A 25,661-nucleotide genomic window follows, 5' to 3' on the forward strand; every position below is an offset into this window, starting at 1 on the left:
GCGTCGTCGCGTCGCTCGCGCGGACCCGCGGCGCGTTCGACGGCGACGACGTCGCGGCGGCGCTGCGCGAGCGCATGACGGCGCCGGACTACGAGGCGTCGACGGCGACGCGGAACGAGCGGGCGGCGTACCGGGACGACCAGCGCGCGGCCGCGCCGCCGCTCGAGGGGCCCTGGCGCCACGGCACGATCCAGCGCTTCCTCGACGGCGCCGTCGACGACGCCGACGCGTCCGCGGACGCCCTGCTCCGCGCGATCCCCGTCGCCGCGCGCGCGGCCGTCGACGGCAAGGGCGACGACGAGGTCGCGGCCGTCGCGGACGCCGCGGCGCGCGTCACGCAGCGGAGCCCCGTCGCGCGGTCCCACGCCGCGGCCGTCGCCGTCGCCGTCGCCCGGCTCGTCGCCGGCGCGGCGACGACGCCCCGGGCCGCCGTCGCCGCCGCCGCGGCGTCGCCGGCCGTCGACGCCGCCGCGCGGGCGACGCTCGACGACTGCCTCGCCTGCGGCGGCGAGCCGGGCTTCCAATGCGCCGTCGCCGCGCTCCGGGAGCAGCTCGGCTTCGACGGCAAGCCGGCGCGGAAGATGATCGCGTGATACATGCCGCCGTCGTGCGCTTTGCCCGTGCTCCGGGCCGTGCGCGCCGGCGATGGGCCCGACGCCTTCGCGGAGTGCGCGCGCGAGTCGATCCTCCTCGGCGGCTGTTCGTCGAGCCGCGCGGCCGTGGCCTGCGCGCTCGTCGGCGCGGCCGGGGGCGTCGACGCCGTGCCCGAGGCCATGGTCTCCAAGCTCCACGACGCGCCGACGCTGCTGCGGGACGCCCTCGACATGCTCGCCTGAAAGATGGACGCGGCCCGTCATGACGACGCCGCGCGGCCGGTTCCGGCCGCGCGGCGTCCGAACGCCCGCCTTTCTAACCATGCACACTTAGGACGCGCCCTCACCCGAGCATCGCCGACTTTTCCGTCGCGTCCGCGAGCGCGGCGAGGATGGCCGCGTGCTCCTCGCCGAGGGCGTCGAGCAGGCCGTTGCCGCTGGGCGTCGCGCGGATCGCCGCGGCCTGCGCGCTGCAGGCCTTGACGAGGTTCTCGCGCGCCGCGTCCGTGGAGCCGCTGTAGGCGACCGCGGCCTTGGCCGTCGCCTCGTCGAAGCCCGTGCGCGTCACCCGGGCGCCGCGCAGCGGCGGGAAGGGGTAGGCGTCGGGGAAGACGTAGTCGTCGAAGGGGTTGCCCGGCTCGAGGAAGCCGTAGTTCGCGACGAGCTGCGCGTTCGACTTCTTGCCGTAGGACGCGTGGACCTCGTCGCCCGCGTCGTAGTCGCGGTGCGCGTTCACGGCGAAGGCGTCGGCGAAGTACTCGTAGGACGCCGCGGCGTCGTCCTCGGCCGCCGCGCCGACGTGGTTGAGGAAGTCGACGCCCGGCGCCAAGACGTGGCGCTGGAGGTCCAGGCTCTCGTCCTTGGACACGAGGTAGTCCGAGAGCACGGACCCCAGCGACACGGCGACGAAGCCCTGGGCCGCCGTCGACGCGTCGCCGAAGCCGCCGACGACGTAGCCGACGGCCAGCCACGCGGCGAAGCCGATGAGCGCGAAGCGCTGCTTCGGCGACGTGCCCTCGAAGGGGCCCGAGAACGACCGCGTCAGCACCGTCGCGAGGGCCCAGCGCAGGTCCGCGGCGCCGTAGGGGCGCCGCTGGTCTTTCCCGAGGAGCGCCGCCTCCGCCCTGGCCCAGGTGTCGCGCTGGCCCGCGACCGTCTCTCGCAGCGGCGCGTACGCACAGGAAGACACGTCCGCGTCGCTCCAGCCGAACGCGGGCACGTCGTCGTAGGCCTCCGGCAGCGCGGCGACCCAGGGCGCAAGGGTCGCATCCTTCTCCACCTTCGCGCGCAGGAGCAGGAGCGCGAGGCGGCCCTCCCAACCTACCGCCTTCCACTCTTCGTCGTCGCAGTAGCCCAATTTCCGGAGATCGCGCGGCGCGGTCTTCGCCTCGAGGTCCGTCACCTCCACGGATTGCTCGCGCTTCGCGCTCACGAGCGACTCGCCGGCCTTGATGGGTGCCGTCGCCACGAGGCCCCGCAGGCCCGACGTCGTGTCGACCTTCACTTTCGGGGCCTCCACGCCCTCGAGCGAGTCGAGCGTCGCGGCGCGTTGCGGTGCGATGCGGCGTTGCTGGGGCGGCGCCACGAGGGCGAGCGCGGCGCAGGGGAGCAGGACGGCGACGCGCATGGCTTTGTGCTTGGACGACGACGATGGCTTCTGCAACCTCGAGCCGCGCTTCTCGAGCTGTGCTTGGACGACGACGATGGCGTGCTTCTCACGAGGAGCTCTGGGACGACGACGACGGCGCCGGCGTGCTTCACACGAGGAGCTCCGGCTTCTTCAAGCCGAGCTGCTCGCACGGGTCAACATGAGCGTCAACATAGCATCAAGCGTCGGAAGGGCTTTCGAGACTTCTAGAAGTCGCGGTCGCTGCGCCAAAACGCGATGATGTGCGAGAAGACGTCGTCCGGGGCCTGGAAGAAGAGGCGCTCGTGTGCGGGGACGCTCGACGGCGCGGTCGCGCGGCCGCTCTCGCGGAGCGCGGGGAGCTCCCGGCGGAGCGCGAGCAGGGCGGCGCGCGGCGCGTTGATGTAGGCCGACCAGCCGCCAGCGGAGCGCACGTCAGCGATCAAATTCAAGGCCAGCGCAGGAGCGTAAGGACTAAATCGCCCATAGTCCATGGCGTCGTGGCCTTCGGTATCGGTCGCGTCGAACGGCGCGCCGCGACTGAGCAGGAGCTTACACACTGCGAGGAGCTGACCGGACACCCCCGTGCCGAAGAACGCGTAGTGCAGCGCGGTGCGACCGAACACGTCCACAGCATCGATGCGGGCGCCCGTGTCGAGCAGCGTGATAACAGCGTCGAAGCAGCCGCCCGAATTTCGGGCCGAAATGGCCCTGAGCAGCGGCGTCCGGTGATATGATGAATAGGCAAGATTTACGTTTGCCCCGCGGTCGATGAGCCACCGCATGGCCTTGCGCCAAGCGAAATGGCATGCAAGACCAAGGCGCGTCTCTAGAATCTGATCTGGTCCTGTTTCGTAGACACGAACATGCGCATGACGGCTGTACGCATCGAGCAGCTCGACGCGACAGAGACTGTCGATGTCGCGGTCACCAGCGGCATACCACGCACGCGTTTGTGCCAGAAAGGACCGTTCCAGGGCTTCGGCATCGACGACCTCGTCCATTACGACCCGCTCGAGGGCTGGCTACTGGACTTCAACATCTTCGAACATGCACCCAAGGTGCCGCGCCGCGGCAGCATGGCGATCGACAGCTCATAGAAGCAGCATCATGGACATCGAGGACATCGCGAAGCACGGCGACCCGACGGACAGCGGCCGCGCGGCGCGGCCCGCGCAGATCTTCCCGCGCCGCAAGAACCAGCAGAAGGCGCCGTCGTTCCGCCGGAAGCCCTGCGCCGACGGCGGCCCCGCCTTTTTGCCGGAGACGAAGCGCGTCTACGTGCGCACCTTCGGCTGCAGCCACAACGTGAGCGACAGCGAGTACATGTGCGGCCTCCTCGCGTCCGAGGGCTACGAGGTGTCGACGGACAGGGCCGACGCGGACGCCGCGGACGCGTGGGTCGTCAACTCGTGCACGGTCAAGGACCCGAGCCAGGCGGCGTTCATGAAGGAGGTGCGCCGGGGCATGAAGGACGGCAAGGCCGTCGTCGTGTCCGGCTGCATCCCCCAGGGCGAGCGGGGCTTGGTGAAGAAGCAGGGCGGCCGGAAGCCGCCGGAGCTCGACGGCGCGTCGTCCGTGGGCATCAAGCAGATCGGCCGCGTCAACGAGGCCGTGGCCGCGGCGCTGCGCGGCGAGACCTTCCACGCGCTGGGCTCCGGCCCGTTGCCGTCCCTCGAGCTGCCCAAGGTCCGCGCGAACGCGCTCGTCGAGATCGTGCCGCTCTCAAGCGGGTGTCTCGGCGCGTGCGCGTACTGCAAGACGCGCCACGCGCGGGGCGCCCTGGGGTCCTACGCGCTGGCGGACATCGTCGCGCGCGTCGACGGCGCCCTCGCCGACGGCGTCGGCGAGGTCTGGCTCAGCAGCGAGGACACGGGCGCGTACGGCATCGACCTCGGCACGTCGCTCGGCGCGCTGCTCGAGGCGCTGCTGCCCGTGCTGGAGGCGCACCCCCACGGCATGCTGCGCGTGGGCATGACGAACCCGCCCTACGTCCTCGACCAGCTCGAGGTGCTGGGCCGGTGCCTGAACCACGCGCAGGTCTACGCGTTCCTCCACGTGCCCGTGCAATCGGGGTCCGACGCGGTCCTGGCCAAGGACCGCATGAACCGCGAGTACACGGTAGCCGACTTCCGCGCCGTCGTCGACGGCCTCGCGGCGCGCGTCGACGGCGGGCTGAGCCTGATGACGGACGTCATCTGCGGCTTCCCCGGCGAGACGGACGACGACTTCGACGCGACGTACGCGCTGGTGGAGGACTACGCCTTCGGCCTCATCAACATCTCCCAGTTCTACGCGCGGCCGGGCACGCCCGCGGCGTCCATGAAGCGCGTCCACACGGCGACGGTCAAGGACCGGTCGCGGCGCCTCTCGGCTTTGACGCAGACGTTCCGGCCCTACGACGGCCTCGTCGGCACCGTCGTCGCCTGCGCGGCGCACGCGGAGGTCGCCGACGGCGGCGCGCGGCTCGTCTGCCACACGAAGACCTACGCGAAGGTCCTCGTGCCCTTCGACCGGTCGCTCGTCGGTGCCCGCTTCGAGGTGCGAATCGGCGCCGCGCACCGGTGGCACGTCGACGGCGTCGTGTTGCGCGTGCTCCGCGAGGCCGACGCCGCGGGCCGGCCGGCGCTCCGCGACGCCCTCGCCAATCTCGACGGCCGCCTCGCGCGCGACGCGCCGCCGAAGGACGCGACCGCGGCCGCGCCGGCGCCGGCGCCGTCGTCCGCGCGGCGGCCGGGCGTCGCGTCGGTGCTGCTCGCGGTGCTCCCGGCGCTCGCGGCCGCGCTCTGGTGGTCCATCTTCTAACGAGTGTAGCGTCGAAGCGCGGGCGGTCCACCTTGTAACGAGTTTGGGAGGAGGGCGTTTCGTGGCATCTAACTAGTATCGAATTAGTTAGTAGTCCGCCGTCGCGCGCGCGAGGCGCGCCTCCGCCGCCGCGAAGCGCTCGCGGATTTCCTTGTGCCGCTCAGGGCCTCGTGCGCGCGAGGGCCTCGTGCCGCTCGCGCGGGTCCTCGGCGTTTTCGTAGCGTCGGCGCGCGTTCCGCCCGCGCTCGCGCGCGGCGGCGACGCAGGCGCCGTCCGCGCCGTGCCGTTCGAGGTCGTCGGCGAACTTGGCCGCGGCGGCCGCGTAGACGCGCGCGTCCGCGGCGTCGTCCGGCCGCGCGACCTCGTCCGGCGGCGCGTCGGCCGCGCCGGCGTTCGCGCGCGTGTTGAGCGCCTGCGCGCGCTTCGGCCGCGGCAGGCCCAGGACCCGGTGGAAGAGGCACACGGACGCGACCCACTCCTCCGTGAGCCTACGACGGCGCGCGTCTCTCCAGTTTCTCTCGCTCGCGAGCCTCGACGACGACGAACGGACGCCGGCGGCCGCGCCCCGCGAAGCGCATGGTCCGCACGCGTTCCTCCGCGAGTGCCACGTCGCGGTCTCCCACGGGCAGGGGCGACACGCAGTGCGCGCCGTTGAGCATGCGCGCGGCGCAGCCCAACAGCGCGGGCTTCTTCGCGAACGCCGCGAGCGTCGCCGTGCCGTTGTCCAAGAGGTTGTTTCGCTTCATGCCCCCGGGCACGTAGCCCGCGGCCCGGGTGTGCTTGACGAGGCTCTTCAGCCGCGCGACCTATATGGGCGCGGCCATAGGGGGAAATGTCTCGGGAAGGCTCGGGACGCGGCGACGGACCGGTTCGCGGAAGATGCCCGCGTAGGCGCCCGAGGGCCCGCGCGTCGGCAGGGGGTCGTGGCCGACGAAGAGCTTCGCCGCCGCGTCGGCGCAGGCCGGGCTCCGACCGCGGAGGACCTCGAGGAGGCACGCGCGCTGCACGCGGCGGTCCTTCTTCTTCAGCTTCGTCGGGTCGTCGCACGCGCTGCGCGGGGGGCGCGGGTCCGTTTCGAGGGAGCGGGGGGGTGGACGTACCGCATGGCCGCGGCTAGACCCGCGGACGAGACTGTCGCGCAGGCCGCGGGCGTCTGCACCATGGTCACGGCGAAGGAGGAGCCGGCTTTGGGAATATGCAACCATTTGAGCTCGCCGGTCGTCGTCGGTGGGCTCGCGGGCCACGGGCTTTTGTCGAGGCCGCACGGACACTCCAATGGGGCGTCCTCGGCGACGGCGAATGCCAAGGCGGCCGCCAAGAGGGCGGCGCGCATGCCGCGGTCGAGCAAAATTACCACAAGCTAGCGATCAGCTGACTCTCGCATTGCTGGGTCTGTGCTGCGCACTCGAGGCGATGATAAACAAGAGCAAACTCCTCTTCATCGCCGTCGCCATCTGTAGCGTATCGGCCCAACTGCCCCGCTGCATGTCACGGCGCGATGGAACAAACTACATGGTCCTCTCCGGCGGCCACGATCCCCGGCGCCTCGCGCGTCTCGCCGGCGAGTTCGCGAGGATCGGAGCGAACTACACCGTGTTCGACAGCTCCTATCCGTCGCCGGAGACTATGGCGCGATATCCCGCCTTCAACGAAGAAGACTCGCGGACGACGAGCTCGGGCGGGTCCGCGAGCCGTTTGACGGTCGGCCATTTCGCGATGCTCGAGCGCGCGGTGCGCCGCGGCGCCGCGCCCTGCAGCTGCCTCTTCGAGGACGACGTCGTCTTCCACCCGGACTTCAAGGTGCTGTTCCAATGGTATTTACTCCGGCGGCACGCGTCCGCGTCCGCGTGGCAGCTCGGCAGTTTCACGAGAGACCTCGGGGACTGGCACCCGTCGCGCGTGCCCTACTTCCAGCACAAAGGGGGCTGGGTCCCGGGCTTCGAAGTCGGCGCCCACGCGTACTGCGTCTCGGACGTCGCGGCGCGGAAGATTCTGCGCCTCGCGGCCGCGGAGCGCGGGCCGCCCGTCCCGATCGACATCTGGCTCCGGGACAAGGCCGGCCACCTGTTCGAGCGCCTCACGGACAGACCGCCGGAGGGCGTCGGCATGGGCAACAGCATGGGCATCGCCTACCAGCAAGCATGCACGGCCGCGCGCTGCCGATGACGCCGCCACAACACCGCGACCGCGTAACGGTTTCCGAGCGTTATCTCCTCCGCTCCGCCTTGAAGGCGAGGGCGCGCGCGCGGGCGAGGGCGACGAAGGCCGCGACGAGGGCGAGGCCCGTGGCGGCGAGCTGCGGCGGCACGGCGGGCGCCGGGAGGCGCCAGAAGCGGCCGCGGCCGCGGCGCGCGTCGTCCGCGCCCGCGGGCGCGAGGCAGCGGGGCCCGGCGCGGCCCGCGCCGCAGGCGCAGCGCCGCCGGCGGCAGGCGCCCGCCGGCCGGCCGCCGCAGTCGTCGTCGGTCGCGCAGCGCCCGCCGCCCGTCGCGACGCGCTCCAGCGGCGCGCGGCCGGGGCGGTCCGGGTCGACGTAGCGGTGCTCGTGGGCCTCGATGAAGGCCTTCGACGGGTGGCTCGCCGTGTCGCAGCCCAGGCTCGCGGCCCGGTCGCCCCGGTCCTGGTAGACGCGCACGTAGTCGACGAGGAACGACGCGGGCAGCGACGCGCAGAACCCCGGCGCGATGCCGCAGGCGCACTTCTCCTCCGCGCAGTCTTGGCAGTCGCAGGCGCAGCCCGGCGGGCAGGGCGCGGGAAAGCCCCAGGTGCTCGACATGGCCGTGTTCAGCAATAGGTACATGGGCTCGTCGGGCACCTGGCCGCCCGTCAGCGACGAGATCGACGCGTCGTCGATGCCGTAGAGGAACTTGCCGTCCTTGTACCAGTCGATGGACCCCTTGGGCTTCCACTCGAGGCGGTAGGTGTGGAAGTCCTCGAACTCGCTCGCGCCGATGGGCGTGTTGCCGGACACCGCGTCGGCCCAGTAGGACTCCTCGTCGGAGCCGTGGTCGAGGCGCATGCCGTAGAAGAAGACGTTCTGCGACGTGTTCGGGCCGTAGCGCAGATGCTCGTACCACGTGCCCGGCGCGGGCTTGGCCCCGTTGAAGGGGCGGATGGGCGCCGCGGGCGCCAGTTGGAGCGACGTCGAGTAGTACGGCTTCTTCAGGCCCCAGGGCAGCCACCCCTCCCCCGGCATGACTTCCAACAGATCGATCTCCGGCGCGCCGCGGCCCTGGTCCGGGTTCAGCCCGAAGTGGGGCCGCGGCATGCACCCGTTGATCTCCTGGCGGCGCTGGTCCTTGCGCGCGCACGCCTCGTAGCTGAAGGGCCACATGTGGTTCGACGACGCGACGTACGTCGCGCGCGCCAGGTTGCCCATCATCCACATGCCCGGCCAGAGGCCGCCGACGTCGTAGCGGCCCGGCAGCTTGGCGCGGATCTCGAGGATGCCGCCCGTGAAGCAGAACTTGTTCCAGCCCTGGACCATGCCGGACCGGTACGTCTTCTTGACGGTCACGCGGACGTGCTTCTTGTCCTTGATCTGGTGGCTCTCGAACTTCGTGTGCTCCGGCGTCGTCGTAATATTTAGGGACCCGCCGGACGTCGTCACGTAGTCCTCGTGGTAGAACTGGAGCGCCTTGTTCGTGTAGTCGTTCTTGTGGATCGCCGTCCACCGCGGGTCCTCGCCGTCGCGGAACGTCCGGCCCTCGGCCTCGAACCTGCGCGGGAAGGCGGGTCTAAAGGCGCGCGCGCGGCTTTGTGTGGCGGGCGCGGGGCGCGCGCTCGTCGCTGAAGACGAGGTCGTGGGTGCCGTTCAGCGCGTAGCCCTCCGTCGTGCGAGAGGCCTCGGGCGTGTCCTGATCGATCCAGCCGCCGGACGCGACGGCGAGGATCCATGCGCCGAGCCCTGCGAGGCGTCTCATCGTCGCGAGGGCGCCGCCAGCGCCGTGGATGCGACCACGGCGACGCGCGACTTGCACCTCGACTGATGCACCGAGATCAGCACCCTCAAGCGAGATGCAAGGTCGGCTCGATCGCTGAAGCTGCGCGCGTCGGCTCTCAACAAGTCTCTCCGCTGATGCGCGCAGGCTGCACGAAAGAACCACCGTCGGCCGATGGCCGTCGGCGCCCGGAACATGGTCTCACAGTCTTACAGCGTGTCGTCGAGGTAGGCGAGGAGCTTCGCCTTGCCGCCGGCGTCGAGGAGCGCGTCCTCGGCGCCGATGTCGAAGCTGTCGAACTTGAGCTTCTTGCGCACGGCCGGCGGGAAGAGGGGCGTGAAGAGCTTGACGAGGGCCCCGAGGAGGCGCGGCAGGTTGAGGAGCACGGTGGGGCCCGAGAGGCCCGGGAAGATCGCGTCGCCCTGCTTCGACGCCGCGCTCAGCGCGTTGCGGAACGACGCGTCGCCGAAGAGGTCGACGCCCTGGAGGTCGTTGACCGTGACGACCGTCGCCAGCTCGCCGGTCCGCGCCGTGAGCGCCGCGACGACGCGCTCGTTGACCGCCTTGGCGTAGAGGAAGAACGACGATAGGGCGTCCGCGTCGACGTCGGCCATGAGGCCCTTGTCGTCGATGAGACCCGCGCGGATGGCGTACACGAGGCCGCCGGCGCCGCGCATGGTCATGAGCTTGCCCGCGGGCACCCAGGGCTCGATCTTGGCGGAATGAGGGGCGGCGGCGAGCACGGGCCCGTTGTCCCACGATCCCGGCGTCGCGGTGGCCGCCGCGACGGCGTCGCGCGCCGCCTCGACGATGGGTTTGCCTTCGCCCAGGCGCCACGCCACGCTCGCCTCGACGCGCGCCGCGACGGCGTCGAGGTCGACGTCCTCGGCCTCGGCGCAGAATCGGAGCAACCACGCGTCGCGTTCGTCGTCCGTGGCGTAGGGCAGCACGTCCGCCGCGGGCGCGCGGCAGGCCTCCGTGCGCGCCGCGAGGTCCGCGACGACCGCCGCCCGCGTCATCGACGCGTCGCCGACCGCGACCTCGCCCGCGAGGAGCTCGCTGACGGGGGTTGCGGCGACGGCAATGTTCGGGCGCAGCAGGGGCGTCGGTGCGCGGAACGCGTGCAGCGCCGCGGGCAGCGCGATCAATAGAGTGACTGCGCGCATCGTTTGCTGCGGGTATGCGGGTGTGCGCACGTCGCAGCGGCGTCGAGGATCGCGGACGAGGCCGCTGGCGGTCTTCAATATCTCGCTTGCCGCAGATTTGCCGCGGCGCCGCGGCCGTGATGGACCCCCACGACACAGACTTTCTCAACAAGACGCGCGCCTGGTACGCCGCTGGCGAGCGCGACGTCGACAGTCTCTGTCGCGCCGGAAAGAGTGCGCACGGTGTTTACGTCATCGATGAACACGATGAAGGAGTCACTCGCCTGTATTGTGCATCGCTTCTCAGCTGTCGTTCGACCTTGCGGTGGCTTATCGACCACGGCGCCGACATAAATTATCGCGTAGGGGACCGGATTCGTACCAGGCCTGCAGGTGGTAAGTCAGCGCTGCACGCGGCCCTCGCGCACGGCGGGTTTGACGTTGCGAGCATGCTGCTCGATGCGGGCGCTCGCATCGATGCTGTGGATTACAACGGTCGTACCACGCTGCATGAGGCTGTCAACTCCATGTATGTCAGAGACATGCAGCCTATCGCAGCGTGTAAGCGCCTGCTCAGTCTCGGGGCGTCGCTCGACGCGACTGATGTCGCCGGGGAAACCCCCGAGGCCTATGCACGGCGCCGCGGCTACACACAGGCTGCATTTTTTCTCGCTGACGTGCGCTCCGCTGGCAGCTGGGCGGCCTACATCGCTGCGCCGCGCGCCGCGCTGCTCGCGCTCCGCCGGGAGCTCCCCGCGCTCCGCGAGAGCGGCCGCGCGACCGCGCCGTCGAGCGTCCCCGCACACGAGCGCCTCTTCTTCCAGGCCCCGGACGACGTCTTCTCGCACATCATCGCGTTTTGGCGCAGCGACCGCGACCTGTAAGGCTGTGCCGACGCTATGTTGAATAACAGGTTGAAGGAGCAGGGCCTGGCATCGAGGTGGCGGCGCTCTCCGGTGCGTGCTCGAGGTCGCGGTCGACGCCTGCTCGCGCGCGGACGACTGGCAGTCGCGCGCTCACGAAGACGCTGACGAGGCCGTGGCGCGGCGTACGACGCGCAGCTTCACATTTCGCACGAAGCGCGCAATACCACAATGAGGCTGCTGCGCGTGCTCGCCTTCGCGGCCGTCGTCGCCTCGACAGATGAAGTCTACGACTTCACGGCCGCGTCCGCCGACGGCTTCTTCGACGCGTCGGCGCCGTCGGCGGCGGTTGTTGACGGCGCGACGGTGCTGTCCGCCACCACTCCGCTCGCGACGGCGTGCGGCGCCGCGTTCCGCGCGTCCGGCGCCGGCGCGTTTTCCCTCTACTTCAGCGAAGCCATGGACCCGGGCACGCCGTCGCTCGACCACGACGTCGCGTTGGCCGCGGGCGAATCCGACGGCGAGGTCCGCTTCTTCGCGTTCCTGCCGTTCGGGCGCGGCGTCTACGTGTCGGCGACCTACGCGCTCAGCGGCGGCGACGGTTTAGTCAAAACCGACGCCGCGGCCTTCGCGTCGTCCGGCGACGCGGCCAGCGACGCCGCGGACGTCGCGGCGACGGCGACGAGCGACGCCGTCGCGCTGGCGCTGTCCGACATCGGCAGCGCCGTCGTCGCCGCGGCGTTCTTCCACGCGACGCCCGACGACGCGCCCTTCGGCGAGGCCGACTCGTCCGGCGCGCGCCACGGCATCCAGCGGGCCGACGCCGTCGCCGCGGCGCCGTCGGGCGCGCTCGCCGCGGAGCCGGCGACGACCTACGCGATCGGCGCGTCCTGGGTCGACGCGTCGCTGGGCGTGTTTCACGCCGCGGCGACGACGACTACCACCCCCGAGGCCGAGGACGGCTCGGGCGACTGCGCGTCGAACAACGTCGCGCTCGCGTCCGCCGGCGCCTCCGTCGCCGCCGTGTCGTCCAACTACGGCGGCGGCTCGTCGTCGTCGTCCTACGGCGCGGACAAGGCCATCGACGGGTCGGACAGCTCCCAGTGGTCGTCGGACGGCGACGGCGACGGCGCGTCGATCACCATCGCGCTGCCCTCGGCGACGGACGTCGTCGGCGTCGGCTTCTACTCCCGGTCGATGACGAACTCCGCGGTGATTCAGACCTACGAGGTGCGCTCCGCCGACGGCGAGGTGTTGGCGACCTGCGCGCTCCCGGACGCGACCGCGCTCTACGCCTGCGACGTCGTGGCCGACGGCGCCGAGAGCCTGACCTTCGCCGCCGTGTCGACGACGGGCGGCAACACGGGCGCGCGGACCGTCGAGGTCTACGGCTGCGCTTCTACGGGCGACGCCGCCGCGTCCCCCGCGCCGACGCCGAACGAGGGAGAGGACGCGACGCCGGCGCCGACGAAGGAAGGAGAGGCCGACGGCGCGGGACGCGCGCGCTCTTTCGTAGCCGCGGCGACGCTCGCTCTGATCTTCGGCGTCTTCTAGGCGACGAGTGCGCCGACGATGCGGACTGGTTCTTCAAGAAGAAGAAACGCGACTGCGCTTGGGTCTCCAAGAAGCCTGCGGCGCGCTGCAATGAAGACGCGGAAGCGGCGTGCGCCGAGGCGTGCTGCTCCTGCGACGAGGACGACGCCTCTTGGTTCGCGAAGAAGGCGACGCGCGACTGCGCGTGGGTGGCGAAGAAGAAGACGAAGAGCCGCTGCAAGAAGAAGGGCCGCGACGGCGACGGCAAAAAGAAAAAGGCGAAGGTCGCCTGCCCCGTCGCGTGCTGCGGCTGGTAAGGTTCCACATAGATTACTCCCGCTCCGCCTCCTGCGCCTCGTCGGCGAAGAAGGACCCGAGCGCCAACGCGATGGTCACGACGAGGGGCGCCGTGACGATGGCCAGCGAGCAGGCGCCGTTCTCCCAGTCCGCGGGCCGCAGCGCGCCGAGGGACGTGAGGAAGGACGCGTAGGCGAACGCGAAGAGCGCCACGGGCGCGTAGAGCCGGAGGACGTAGGCCTCGCCGCTCGGCGCGCGGCGCAGCACGAGGCGCTGCCAGTCGCGCGGCCTGAGGCGCGGCGGCGACGGCGGCCGGAAGGGCTCGTCGAGCTCGCCGACGGCGCGGACGACCGTCGGCCGCGGCGACTCGGGCAGCGCCAGACTCGCGCGCCTCGCCGCCGTCGCGCCGTCGCGCACGAACTGCAGCGCGAGCTGGGGCCAGGGCACGTCGGAGGCCATGAGCACGGCGAAGTACGCGTCGACGTCGACGGCGGTCTCCAGAATCGGCACGGGCATGTTCGGCCCCAGGTCCGCGGTGATCCTCCGGTGGAAGGCGACGAGTTGGTCGAAGCTCTTCCGCGAGCTCACGTCGACGTCGCCGTCGACGTAGATGACGAGCTCGACGCCGGACGCGTCGGGCTCCCCGTGGCATAAAATCTCGCGCACGCCGCCGACGTCCTCGCGGAGCTCCGGCTGCGCCTCGCAGAAGCCCGGCGCCAGGTATTGGAACGCCGACGCGTAGTGCTCGCCCATCGCCGCCGACAGCCGCTCGTAGCGCGGGTAATCGGTCATGGCCACCCAGAGGCTGCCGCTGGGGCCACCCAGCGGGCCGAGGCCGGGCGCGGGCTGCCGCTGGTGGGCCACCCAGCCCGCGTGGCTGGGGGCAAACATCAAACATTGATTTCATCGCGAGGCCGGCATTGACGATTTGCGAGCGAGCTTCCCGCATGCGCGCATTGCAGTTTTGGCCGCAGCCAAGCTCGTCGTCGGTGCTGCGTGCAGAGGATGATGGCTCTTCGAACGAGCGCGCGCGTCGCCGCAGCCCACGCGCGGCGCCCGATCGTTCGAGCGCTGGCGACCTTCGAGGACTCGGGCCTCCCGGCGATTACGAAGAACGACGACGAGTGAAGCGCCGGCGTCTTTGACGAGAGAGCGCTGCGCGCTACCGGGGACCGAGGCGTCGGCGAGAGGCGCGCGCGAGGCATGCGTCGCGAGCCCTTCGATCGTCGCGCCGCGTCGCTGAATTGCGCCCCGTCCAGGATCATCGTGCGGACGCCGTTCATCGGCGACAACATCTTCCACGCGGAGATGGGCGAGCTCTACGAGTTCACCGTGGCCGTCGGCGACGTCGTCGCGGCCGACGACACCATCGCCGTCGTCGACACGCACAAGGCGTCCATCGACATCCGGACGCCCCACAGCGGCACCGTCGCGCGGCTCCTCGTCGACGCCGGCACGGAGGTCTACGAGTCCCACCCCGTCCTCGCCCTCACGGGGCCCTCCGCCAACCCCCGCGTCCGCATGAAGTGAGTCGTGGCGGCGCCGCCAGCCCCCGAGTAGCATCTTTGGTCCCTTTTTTGGTAGAGCGGCTCGACGGGCTTCAACGGTGCACACAATACAATGTTGCATGGGATGCTGCCCCGCGGTTTTTAGCGCGGCATGCAGACGCCGTCGCAGGTGCTCGAGGCGCAGCAGGAGACGCAGGCGCCGGCCCTGTCGAACCGGCGCGGCCTCGACCCGGAGCCCTTCCCCTACCGCGCGGCCTTCCCCCCGAAGGTCTTCGTCGCGCCGGAGTCGTCCTACGCCCTCACGAAGCGCACGCGCAACGGCTTCGGCGTCACGACGTCGCAGCTGAGCGCGTCCCAGGTGGGCATCCGCGACAAGGCGGAGAACCCGAACACGCGGGCCTTCCGCGACGCGGCGCAGGCCCAGCTCCGCACGGACATCCACTACCCGTCGCGGCGGAGCTGCCACCTCCAGTCCGCCTACCCGGGCACGATCGTCAAGCTCGACCCGTCCTACCCCTTCAAGCCGCCGACGCCCATGGACCCCCACGCCGGCGAGATGACGAAGCGCGCCTTCGTCAAGGACTCGTTCCGCGGCGCGCAGCCGGGCATGGCGTCCAAGTGGGCCGACGAGTACAAGCACACGGCCCGATGCCGCGCGGCCAACTCCGACAAGGCCCACAGGACCCACATCGAGTTCACGTCCTAAGAGCGAAGGGGGTTCGATCGACGGCGCAGACAAGGGGGGAGGATGCGAGACGAAAGACGGAGGTGTTTGAGAGAGCGGCGCGAGGTCCGGCGAGCTTGGTTTCGGGGATGTTTCGTCGACGGGGCTCGCGGCGGGACCTTGGTGGTGGCGAAGCGTCGGATGCGGCGAGCGACGCTAGACGGACCCGCGGCGGGGGCTGTGGAGCGCCGCCCCGTCCGCCGAGGGCGTCTTCCGGAGGGCCGCGCCCGCGGACGCGCGGCGATTCGGCGCCGGCCGCTCCCACTGGCTGACGCCGAGCGCCGGCGACCGGTAGTAGAAGCACTGCGAGGCCGCGTCGTACGCCGATTCCCATCCCGCGGGCAGCCCTTCGGACGCGGCGCCGTCCGCGGGCGGACTGTTTCTGAGGTCGAAGGGCGGCGGGCTCGGGCCCGGGCCGGACGCGCGGGGGTCCGGCGACGCGCGCGGGATGGGCGACTCGCGGGCGAAGCGCCCCGCGCTCCGCGCGTAGATGGCGTTGAACTCGACGACCTTGGCCGACGGCGGCGCGGGCGGCTTCCGGAGCGGCTTCGTGGAGCGGCGGACGGCCTTCGCGACGGCGGACACGCGGCGCCGCACGGACGCGCGCGCGCGCCGCGCCGCGCCCGAGAGGCCCGAGCTCGCGTCGACCTTCAGGCCCAGGAACGCGGCCGTCGCCGCGAGCGCGAGCTCGACGGCCCGCTGGCCGAGCGCGACGCAGAGGAAGGCGCGCCGCGGCGTCGGCGCCGCCTCGGCGACGACGGCGAGGAGCAGCGCCGCGTTCGCGAGGGACCCCGCGCCCGTGACGACGAGCTGCGCGCGGACGCGGTAGGACTGGGACCCGTCGTTCTCGTACAGGACGACGCAGTTGCACGAATAGGCTGCCGACAGCGCGTCCACGTCGCCGTCCCCGTCGACGTCGATGGCGAAGACGGCCATGGGTCCGTCCGCCGAGGCCGAGAGGAGGCGCTCGTAGAAATGGAAGTTGTCGTCCTCGACCTCGTCGCTCTCGTACCACGCGACGTCGCTTTCGGAGTAGGACGCCGCCAGCGCGTCCGTGTCCCCGTCGCCGTCCACGTCGATGGCGAAGATGGAGCGAGCGCCTTCCGCGAGCGTCGTGATGACGTGCTCGTAGAAATGGAAGTTGTCGTCCTCGACCTCGTCGCTCTCGTACCACGCGAACGTGTCGTCGTCCTCGGACGCCGACAGCACGTCGACGTCGCCGTCGCCGTCGACGTCGATGGCGAAGATGGAAACGGCGCCGTCCGCCAGCGTCGTGATGAAGCGCTCGGTGAAGTACTGCGACCCGTCGTTATCGTACCAGGCGACCGTGTCGTCGGTGTAGGACGCCGACAGCGCGTCGACGTCGCCGTCGCCGTCCAGGTCGATCGCGAAGACGGAGCGGGCGGCGCCCGCCGAGATGGTGTGCTCGGTGAAGGACTGGGACCCGTCGTTCTCGTACCACGCAGCCACGGTGCTGCCGCTCGAGAGCGCGTCGACGTCGCCGTCGCCGTCGACGTCGATCGCGAAGACGGAGACGGCGGAGGTCGCCGAGTTCGTGATGATGCGCTTGGTGAAGGACTGGGAGCCGTCGTTCTCGTACCACGCGACCGTGTCGTCGTTGTAAGACGCCGAGAGCGCGTCGACGTCGCCGTCGCCGTCGACGTCGATCGCGAAGACGGAGACGGCGCCGTCGGCCAGCGTCGTGATGATGCGCTCGGAGAACGCGACGCAGCCCCAGCACCCGGGCAGCGCCAGGGCCAGGATCAGGGCGCCGAGGGCGGGCCCCGCCCCCATCGCGCTTCTTCAGCGCGTGGGCGCGGGTGGCTGCCCCGACTCGCGCGGTGCTAGGCTAGGAGAGGTTAACAGCTAGAGGGCCTCCCCCAGGGGGGTTTGCGGCACCAGGCCTTGCGGCACTGGGACTCCAAGCCTAGCCGCGGCTGAACACGAGCAGCCGGGCTGGCATCTAGCTCCGAGGGGCCAGGCGCGCGGGGGCTCACTCGCAGTCCGTGGACTCGCTTCGCGGCCCGCGCGGACATGCCATACTCAGGGCGGGTCCGGTTTTCCATCCAGCATTGGCGCCGGACACGGCCAGAACGCACGAGGTTTCTAGACACCGCGCCGACGCCGCCGTCAGGGTCAGAGAGCTGAGTTCCCCCCGGCGCCCGCCTTTCGCTTGAGCGGCCTTCTCGGTTCGCCGCCACCCAGGGGGGTGTCACCGCCGCAGGGGTCCGTACGCAGCCGGGACCTCGTCCGCGACCTGGGACCGCCATACGACGGCGTCCTGCCCCGGGCAGGAGCTCGTTGACGATGCGGAACCGGATTGACACCGCCCCTTTGTCGACTACAGCCTTGTCCTTTGACACGAGGCTGGGAGGACGGGGCCACCGCACCCCCCGGGAAGAGCTTCCGGAGGACTGGGCGAAAACACGACGCTGAAAAACCCCGCCCCCGGGAAAACCCGACCGGGAGAAAAGCCGGAGGCTGGGAAAAGCGAAGTGCGAAAAAACCCTGGTGTTGTCCGAGTGCCAATCCAGCCCGTAACCACATTCGCAGCAGAGTCCTCGAGAGCAAACAGCGCCAGTCAGTCAGAGTGCCACGCCCCGGCGTCGTCCCAAGTGCCGCACCGGTCCGTGGGAAGAGAGCAAAGCCGCACAGGCGCCAGCCAACCAGAGTGTCACGCCTGAGTAGGTGCGAGCATTCGTTAAAATTCCCAAAAAAAAGTCAGCGGCGTCCGGGCCGCCCCGCGCCCCTACGCGCGAACCCGGCCACCACAGACGCCGGAAAGGGTGTCGGAGCAGCCGCGCGTCGCCGCAGTGACGCTGAAGTCCTCGTCCCGGCGGCCGCCACCGTGTGGCAGCCCTATCGCGCCGCCGCCACCGACGGGCCGACGAGGGCTGCCCCGCGCGCACCGCAGGCCGCGGGCACCGCGCCGAGGCCGCGGCGGCCGCGACCGGGAGCCGGGGCCCGCCACCCGGGGCGCGCGCAGCCCCGACGCCGAGCCATAACATCGGAAAACTCTCGTGCAGCGGTGCTTCCTTGGCAAGAGCAGAGCTTGAAGGACACAAGCATTCCAACGGCAATAGCTCGCATTTGGCGTCGAGGCGCTCGAGGCACTTTTTCAAGGGAGAGCTAGTGGCAATTAATTCTCGCGCTGCACCGTGCGTCGCGCGGCGGCGCAGCCAGCGGCTGTGAGCTCGGCAGCAGCTCTCTCGCGCGCGACGCCACCGGCAGCACACGGCAGCGAGCGCCGTCGCTCGCGCCCATGCCGTCCGTGACGGGCAGCCTGCTGCTCATCCCGCTCTTCTTCCTCGTCTTCGGCCTGAGCGCGACGGTGGACGTGCGCGCGGCGTGGCGCGAGCGCGAGCGCTACAAGCGCGGCGTCGTCTGCGGCCTCTGCTGCCAGTTCGTCCTGCTGCCGTTCATCGGGTTCTGCGTCGTCAAGGCCTTCGACCTCGGCGAGCTCGTGGGCGTGACGCTGTTGGTGGTGACGTCGTCGCCCGGCGGGAGCTACTCGAACTTCTGGTGTTCGATCCTCAACGCGGACCTCGCGCTCTCCGTCGCCATGACCGCGGCGTCGACGGTGCTGAGCGTCGCGTTTCTACCGTTGAACCTGCTCATCTGGGTCAACTTGGCCTACGCGCGCGGCGCGACGTCGGACCTGCGCTGGGAGGGTCTGTTCGCGGGCATCGCCGTCGTCATCCTGGCCGTGGGCGCCGGGCTCCTCGCGTCGTACGCGCTCGAGGACGGCGCGAAGGCGTCGCGCGCGGCGCGCGCGCGGAACGCGTTCAACACGCTCGGGCAGGTCAGCGGCCTCGCGCTCATGGCCGCGTCCGCGCTCGTGAGCTCGCGCGACGAGCCCATCTGGGACAAGAAGCCGTCGTTCTACGTCGCGTGCGCGACGCCCTTCGCGCTCGGCCTCCTGCTCTCGCTCGCGGCGGCGAAGGTCGCGCGGCTCGAGGGGCCGGAGCGCTGCGCCGTCGCCGTGGAGTGCGCGTACCAGAACCCGGGCATCGCGACGACCGTGGCGCTCAACATGTTCGAGGGCGACCGGGCGTCGCGCGCCGTCGGCGTGCCGCTCTACTACGGCATCGTCGAGGCCTTCGGCATCGGCGTCTTCCTGCTGGTCGCCTGGAAGCGCGGCATGACGCACGCGCCGGCGGACGCGCCGCTCCTCGCGGTGCTCCGGAAGAACTGGCAGGAGATCAACAAGCAACAGGCCGCGGCGCGCGACGTCGAGGTGCCGCCGCCGGCGTCCCCCGTCGGCGGCGACGCCGGCGTCGAAGCGGCCGCCGCGGTCGACGACGTCGCGGTCGACGACGTCGCCGTCGAGCCCGCGGCGCCGCTCGTCGCCGCGCCGGACGAGGGGCCGGAGGCCCAGGACGCGTGCGCCGTCGCCTAACAATTTTTCTGAGATTACGCGGCGTCCGCGCCGAGCTCGAGGCGGGCGAGGTCCTCGCTCGCGATTACACGGCGTCCGCGCCGCGCCGCGCGGCGAGGACGAGCTCGAGGCAGGCGCGGTACTGCTGCGCCAAACCCGGTCGCGCCAGTTTGAACTTCTTCGTGCGGTCGCCCGCCGCCTCGACGACGACGCTCCGCGAGCCGAGGAGGCCCACGCGCACGACGTCGCCCAAATCCATGAACGACACCTTGCCCGACGTGTTCCGCGACCAGCGGAGCTGCATGCCGCCGCCCTCGACGGCGAGCCAGAGCGTGCACGCGTAGTGCGCGACGCCGCCGAAGCCCGCCTTGACGAAGGCCGTGCCGGACCGGAGGAACATGAGCGCGTCGTCGTAGTCGCCGATGGCGCTGTTGCCCACGGCGACGACGGGCGCGGTCCCGGGCGGCGCGGCGCCGACGGACGGCCGGGGCAGCTCGGCCTCGGGCGCGGCGCCCGCCGTCGGCGCGACGCGCTCCGCGAGCGCTCGAACGACGTCGTCGTCGGCGCCGCGCGCGGCCTCGAGCGCGCCGGACATGACGTACTCGAGGATCGCCGCCGCGTCGTCCTCGGCGCGCTCCCGGACCTTGGTGTCGGGCTCGGCGACGAGCGCCTTGGCGAGCGCGTCCTTGGCGCGCCGGAGCCGCGCGAGGACGCCCGTCTCCTCCGCGGCCTTTGCGCGCCGCGTCTCGTCCGCGCGGTCGCGCGCCGCGTCCTCGTCCGCGGCGGCGGCGAGGTCGGCCTCGAGGCGCGTCGCGGCCGCGCGCGCGACGCGGCCCGCGAGCGCCTCCGCGCGCGCGGGCGTCCGGAACACGTCCTGGACGCGCTCGACGCGGTTCGCCTTGTCGTTCTCGACGAAGGCGTCCGCGGCGCCGCAGACGAGCAGTGTCGCCCAGCCCGCGAAGGGCAGGCCGCTGTGCTCGCCGAGGAAGGAGATCGCGCTCGTCGCCTGCATGAGCCGCTGCGACGCCTTGCCGCCGCCGGACGCGTCGTTGACCATGCCGGAGGCGATGGCCGCGCACGACGTCGCGACGCCGACGACGCGCATCTTCACGAGGACGTAGTACTCGTGGCCGTGGGGCGTGAAGCCGGCCGGGTCGTCCTCGCCGAGTCGTTCGAAGATGTCGGCGACCTGCGGCGCCAGCGTCTCGACCTTGGCCTCGACGGCCCGCAGCGCCTGCTCGAGACGCACGAGCTTCCGGTGCTCAAAGTCCGGGTCGGAGATGGTCACGGGGACGGCCTCCGCGAGCGTCGCGTCGTCGTCGTCGTCGAGCAGCGCGCGCTCGAGGTCGCCCGACCGGCGCCGGCCCGCGCCCGACGGCGTCCGCGCGGGCCTCGCCCTCTCGAGGGTGAGCACGTGGCGCCCGAGCACGACCGCCGCGGGCACGGTCACGTGGTAGACGACGGCGCTCCGCTTGCGCACGGCGAAGACGCCGTCGAAGGTCGACGCCGCGGCCGACCGGTCGAGCTCGAGCACGCGGTCCGGCCGCGGGTCCGAGAGCGCGTCGAGGCTCACCCTCGGCGGCGCGTAGCCCGCGCGGAACGGCGTCGTCCGCCGGCCGCCGGCGTCGACGAAGTCCACGAGGAGCCGGAGCACGAACGGCTTGTCGGCGTCGGCGTCGTCGGCGTAGGTCTCCAGGTTGAGGTAGAGGCGCCCGCCCTGAGACTCGTTCTCGTCGACGTCGTAGATCTGCTGCTCCGCGGCGCCGTCGGCCGCGCGCCGCGCGAAGATGCGCCGGAGCCGCGGGGTCACGGCGAACTTGCCGTTGCCCAGGGGCCAGACGTAGATGCCGACGCCCTGGAGGGCGAGCACGACGTAGTGCGCGTAGACGACGACGACGAGGTGCCTGTGGCCCGCCGCCGGCATCTCGTAGCCCTCGGCCTCGCCGACGAGGGCCTTGCCCGTCAAGAAGACGACGAAGCCGAAGACGACGATCTGCAACACCCAGAGCAGCGTGTAGGCGCGGTAGAAGGTCACGAACTTGCTCTTCGACTCCGCGGGCGTCGCGTGGATGAGCGCGCGCCAGCGCCGGGGCAGGCAGCAGATGAGGCGCTGGCCGATGTTCACGCGGTCGCTCTTCGGGCTGAACTGGCCGAGCTTGAACATGAGCCAGACCGTGACGGCGCCGACGGCGCCGATGCAGGCCGCGTACCACAAAAACGGCGACACGAGGGTGTGGTAGCGGCATTCCGTGACGTTCGTCCCCTCTCCGCCGGCGCCGGTCTCGCAGATGCACGTGTTCAGCCCCCCCTGGACGTCGCAGGAAACCGTCCGGTCGCCGCAGGCGTTGAGCACGATCAAGTTCCACTCGCCCCGGTTGTAGACGTCGTGCCAGTCGTCGCCGCCGCAATCGTAGCTGCAGAGGCACCTGGAGACGAAGGATCACACACACAGAAAACCAGAAAGAGAAGACGCCGCGCTACGCATGTCGAGCGCGTCGAAGATCTTCCAGTAGATGGCCACGTAGAGGATGCCCAGGTTCCCCACGTCCAAGAGCGTCGCCCAGAAGATCAAGGTGAGCGCGAAGCGGCGCCAGATCACGAAGAAGGGCGTCGCCGTCTCGTAGCGCTGCGCCGACGCGAGGATCTGCCGCGCGAGCAGTTGCCGCGCGCGCCGGGTGATGCGCGTCGGGCCCGAAGTGATGCGGAGCGCGTCGCGCAGCGTCGACGCTTCTCGATCCGACTGCCGGTCCTGGAAGAAGTCGTCGACGATGGACGTTTCTCGCTCCATCATCTCCATCGGCGCGGGCATCGGGCAGCCTTCAGCCTTCCCGGTTCGTCTCCATCGGGCAGCCAATGAAAAAATTCTTCCGAGGCTCGGCCGATCGATTGACGGAAACATGCCGCATGGCTGCACTGACCAAATCAAGCGCAGGCCGCAGCGCCGACACCGCCGCCGCTAATGATAAAAAGTCTCCTTACGGCCACACACACATGCGCCGCCCTAGTTGATGGCCTTGTCGTCGTTCATGTCGCCCGCGGTGTTGCCCACCAAGCCCGTGAGCGCGACCTCGACGGGGTCGTCGAAGGGGCCGATGAAGTTGGAGTTGAGGCCCGCCCAGGCGCTGTAGGCGAGGTCGTAGTTCGAGTTGCGGTAGGCCGGGCTCACCATCGTCGCCTCGTAGCCCGCGAGCTTCGCCTCGAGGGTCGAGACGAGCTGCGGGTGCACCGTCGACAGGTCCACGAGCTCGCTCGGGTCCGCGGTGATGTTGTACAGGTACTTCTGGTCGCCGTACTCGTAGGAGCAGTCCTCCGTCGACTCGTAGGAGGGCATGCAGTAGCCGATGCCCTCGGGGCACGTCGTCTCCGTCGGCGAGTAGTGCGTCGACGCGTCCTGGCCCATGACCAGCTTCATGTCGCCGACGCGGATGGCCTGGATGGGCGTCCTCAGCTTCGTGACGTTGCCGTAGATCTCCAGCGACCAGAGGTCGATGTTGTGGAGGATCTCCGTCCGCGGGTACGCCGCCGGCGCGCCGCGGCCGCTGCCCAGAATCGCGTGCCACTGGTCCACGCCGTCGAGGTCCGCCGGGAGCATCGTCGGCTCCGTCTTCATGGCGCCCGTCACGAGCGTCGGCAGCCAGTCGGAGACGTGGAAGAGGCCCTGGTAGCTCGTGCCGCGCGCGCTCTTCGGGATCAGCGGGCTGTGGATGAACGCGTTGACGTGGATGCCGCCCTCGTAGAGGTACTGCTTGCCGCCGCGGTAGGGGTAGTTGTAGCCGCCCGAGCCCGAGCAGCCGCCGTTGTCGGACGCCACGACTAGAATCGAGTTGTCGTAGAAGCCCGACTTCTTCATGGCCCCGACGACCTTCTTCATCGCGTTGTCGAGCACGATGGTGATCGACGCGAAGGTCCGCCGGTGCGGGTCCTCGATGGAGTTGACGAGCGACAGCTCCGTCTTCGTGTAGAACGACGCCGGCGGCGGGTCGAGCGGCGCGTGCACGTTCTGCCAGCTCAGGTACATGAAGAGCGGAGTCGAGGCATCCTCGTTCTCCAGCACGTCCGTGAAGGCGTCGACGAAGAGGAACGTCGAGTAGACGCCGATGGAGTCCTCCGCGATCGCGCCGTTCCGCTGCATGTCGTAGTAGCAGTTCGAGCCGTCGCACGCGTGGGGCGACTTGTGGTTGTAGTACCAGAGCTGGTCGCTGAGGTAGCCATAGAACTCGTCGAAGCCGCGCTTGTGGGGCAGGTACTTGGACTGGTAGTGGCCCAGGTGCCACTTGCCGATCATGTGCGTCCGGTAGCCCGGCGAACTCCTTGAGGAACGAGGGCATGAGCTTGTGGCCCGCGGGCATGCCGAACATGGACTCGGGCTGGATGACGTCGTGCTGCATGCCCGTGTGGATCGGGTAGTAGCCGCTGAGCAGCGCGGACCGCGACGGCGTGCAGAGCTGCTGGCTGTAGTACTTGTCGAGCTTGATGCCGTCGTCCGCGAGGAGGTCCATGAAGGGCGTCGCCTCGGCGAGCTGGTCGAGGCCGTCGTTGCCGTAGCCCATGTCCGCCTTGCCCTGGTCGTCGATGAGGCTCAGGAAGATGTGCGGGTACTCGGACGCGTCGGCCTTGCTCGTCTCCTTGGCGATCCACGGCTGCACGGCCTCGTCCACGGCGAGCCAGGCCGCGGCGTGGGGGTCCGTCGGGCCGTCGCCGCTCTCGGCGGAGTAGACGGCCTGCTTGTCCGCCTCCATGGACGACGCCATGGACGTGAGCTGCGTCGCGCTCATGCCCAAAGCGAAGCACGCGACGCCGCCGACGACCGTCGCGGCGCGCGACGCCCAGGGCGACTTCTTCTCCGCGGGGCGCGCCTCGGACCCGAAGGCCCGGTCGTCGTACTGGTAGCCCATCTCGGCCTGGTACGCCATGTGTCCGGGCCGACGTCCGACGCCCAGACGCGGGCAGCCCGACCTCGCGTCGTCGAATTTGAGAGTTACCGGTGCACGGTGCCGGAAGCATCCACTTCGATCCGACCGACCTGCTCGAGCAGGCTCGGCGCGCGCGCGCGTCTTGGTCGTCGCCTGCAGCCCGGGCGTCTTCGTCAGCCACAGCGATTACCGTGCGTCGCGGGTGCGTGCGCAAGTCTCGGCGCGCGCCATCTGAGCGATGGCCGCCCTCGCGCGCGTGAGCAACGATGTGGTCGTCGAGATCCTCGCTTTTCTCGACGTCGAATCCGTGCTACAAGTCGGCGCTGCATCTACATCGCTCCGGACGGCGACGCTGCTGGACCGCATCTGGGCGCCGCGCCTCGCCACGTGCGGCCTCGGCCGCTTCGCTGTCGATGCGGGCGCGCTCGCGGAACTCTCGACGATCAAGGTAGACGCTCGGCGCCTCTGCCTGCAGTGCCTCCCGTGGCGCCCGCGGCGCGGCACGGGCCCGGACGCCGTGTCGATATGGCAAAGCTCTTGGAGCTGGCGACCGCTGTCAGTCATGCCTGAATGGCTCCACCAGCCAACGTCGTCGGGAGACTGGATCTTCGTCGAGGTCTACGAAGCTCATCTTGTACCGGGAGAAGATCGACAACCTGAGCATGTGTGTCAACCTGGCATGTATCCCATGGAATCTTGCATCAAGCGTATGGTGGCGCAAAAATTCATCAGTGTGAAGGACTGTGGCGTGGACAATTTCCCGGAGATAATTCGAGTGCCGCTGGATGTCGACCCTGGCGTGGATTATAGTGATTATCAGCAGCAGGACTCTTCATTGATATTCGAGGTCCGTGTATTGATGCAGCTCGACGGGATCATGGTGCCTCTCTTAGAATCTTGCTGTATGGAAGGAGATGGGGATGATGAGCGTCACCACATTTCGTCACAGTGCGGATTTGAAGGTCACCCTCTAGAAATCAATTTAGTGATGGACATCAGCTACCCTGATACCGACGCTGTTTGTCGTTTCAATTTTCTGGACATAAAATGGATGGTCTACGATCCTGAGACAGGTGATGATATCCCAAATGCTATCGGAATGGGAAAGGGCGAGCAGGTGATGCGTGACTTCCACAAAGCCAATGCGACACGACTCATCTCAAAAATAGATGATATCAATGGACCCTATAGATATTCCTTCGCGTGCGACTACGAGCGCGACACTCAAAACCCGAACCTCTTCGATTTCACGCGCAAGAAAGCGGACCACATTGTCTACAAGCGCCCGGCGCGCCCGGCTAGCTAGCTTCCAGGCACCTAAGGAATCTTAGGTTCCG

At 70.1% G+C, this 25,661-nt stretch overlaps 6 protein-coding genes across 6 annotated transcripts in view; 2 read left to right on the plus strand and 4 right to left on the minus strand.

Moving 5' to 3' along the window:
- AURANDRAFT_61664 (hypothetical protein) overlaps positions 1–2,220 on the minus strand; it is a gene marked incomplete at both ends in the record, with an annotated part of 8,141 nt that extends 5,921 nt beyond the window's left edge. The window contains one exon of the mRNA XM_009035760.1: positions 941–2,220. Coding sequence (XP_009034008.1) covers positions 941–2,220 — 1,280 coding nt within the window. The remainder of the gene's footprint in view (positions 1–940) is intronic.
- A 1,251-nt stretch (positions 2,221–3,471) lies between these two features.
- On the plus strand, positions 3,472–4,809 carry AURANDRAFT_1140 (hypothetical protein; the record flags this gene model as incomplete). Its single annotated transcript, XM_009035269.1, has 1 exon — positions 3,472–4,809. A coding segment is annotated over one exon (1,338 nt), but the record flags the coding sequence as incomplete, so codon positions are not given.
- Positions 4,810–7,231: 2,422 nt separating this feature from the next.
- AURANDRAFT_70840 (hypothetical protein) lies at positions 7,232–10,129 on the minus strand (the record flags this gene model as incomplete). The annotated part of the gene is made up of 2 exons (XM_009035759.1): positions 7,232–8,741; positions 9,177–10,129. The coding sequence occupies 2 exons, from the start codon at positions 10,127–10,129 to the stop codon at positions 7,232–7,234; spliced, it is 2,463 nt and encodes an 820-aa protein (XP_009034007.1).
- Positions 10,130–11,053: 924 nt separating this feature from the next.
- AURANDRAFT_70841 (hypothetical protein) lies at positions 11,054–14,331 on the plus strand (the record flags this gene model as incomplete). Its single annotated transcript, XM_009035428.1, has 3 exons — positions 11,054–12,354; positions 12,645–12,817; positions 14,061–14,331. 3 exons carry the CDS (start codon positions 11,203–11,205, stop codon positions 14,329–14,331), a joined length of 1,596 nt encoding a protein of 531 aa, XP_009033676.1.
- Positions 14,332–15,189: 858 nt separating this feature from the next.
- Positions 15,190–16,827, minus strand: AURANDRAFT_61668 (hypothetical protein; the record flags this gene model as incomplete). The annotated part of the gene is made up of 1 exon (XM_009035758.1): positions 15,190–16,827. The coding sequence occupies one exon, from the start codon at positions 16,825–16,827 to the stop codon at positions 15,190–15,192; it is 1,638 nt and encodes a 545-aa protein (XP_009034006.1).
- Positions 16,828–19,469: 2,642 nt separating this feature from the next.
- AURANDRAFT_70842 (hypothetical protein) lies at positions 19,470–24,324 on the minus strand (the record flags this gene model as incomplete). The annotated part of the gene is made up of 4 exons (XM_009035757.1): positions 19,470–21,837; positions 21,862–22,235; positions 22,461–23,610; positions 23,720–24,324. The coding sequence occupies 4 exons, from the start codon at positions 24,322–24,324 to the stop codon at positions 19,497–19,499; spliced, it is 4,470 nt and encodes a 1,489-aa protein (XP_009034005.1).
- Between the last annotated feature and the right edge of the window lie 1,337 nt (positions 24,325–25,661).

Source organism: Aureococcus anophagefferens (assembly GCF_000186865.1).
Source record: "Aureococcus anophagefferens unplaced genomic scaffold AURANscaffold_3, whole genome shotgun sequence".
Taxonomy (NCBI): domain Eukaryota; class Pelagophyceae; order Pelagomonadales; family Pelagomonadaceae; genus Aureococcus; species Aureococcus anophagefferens.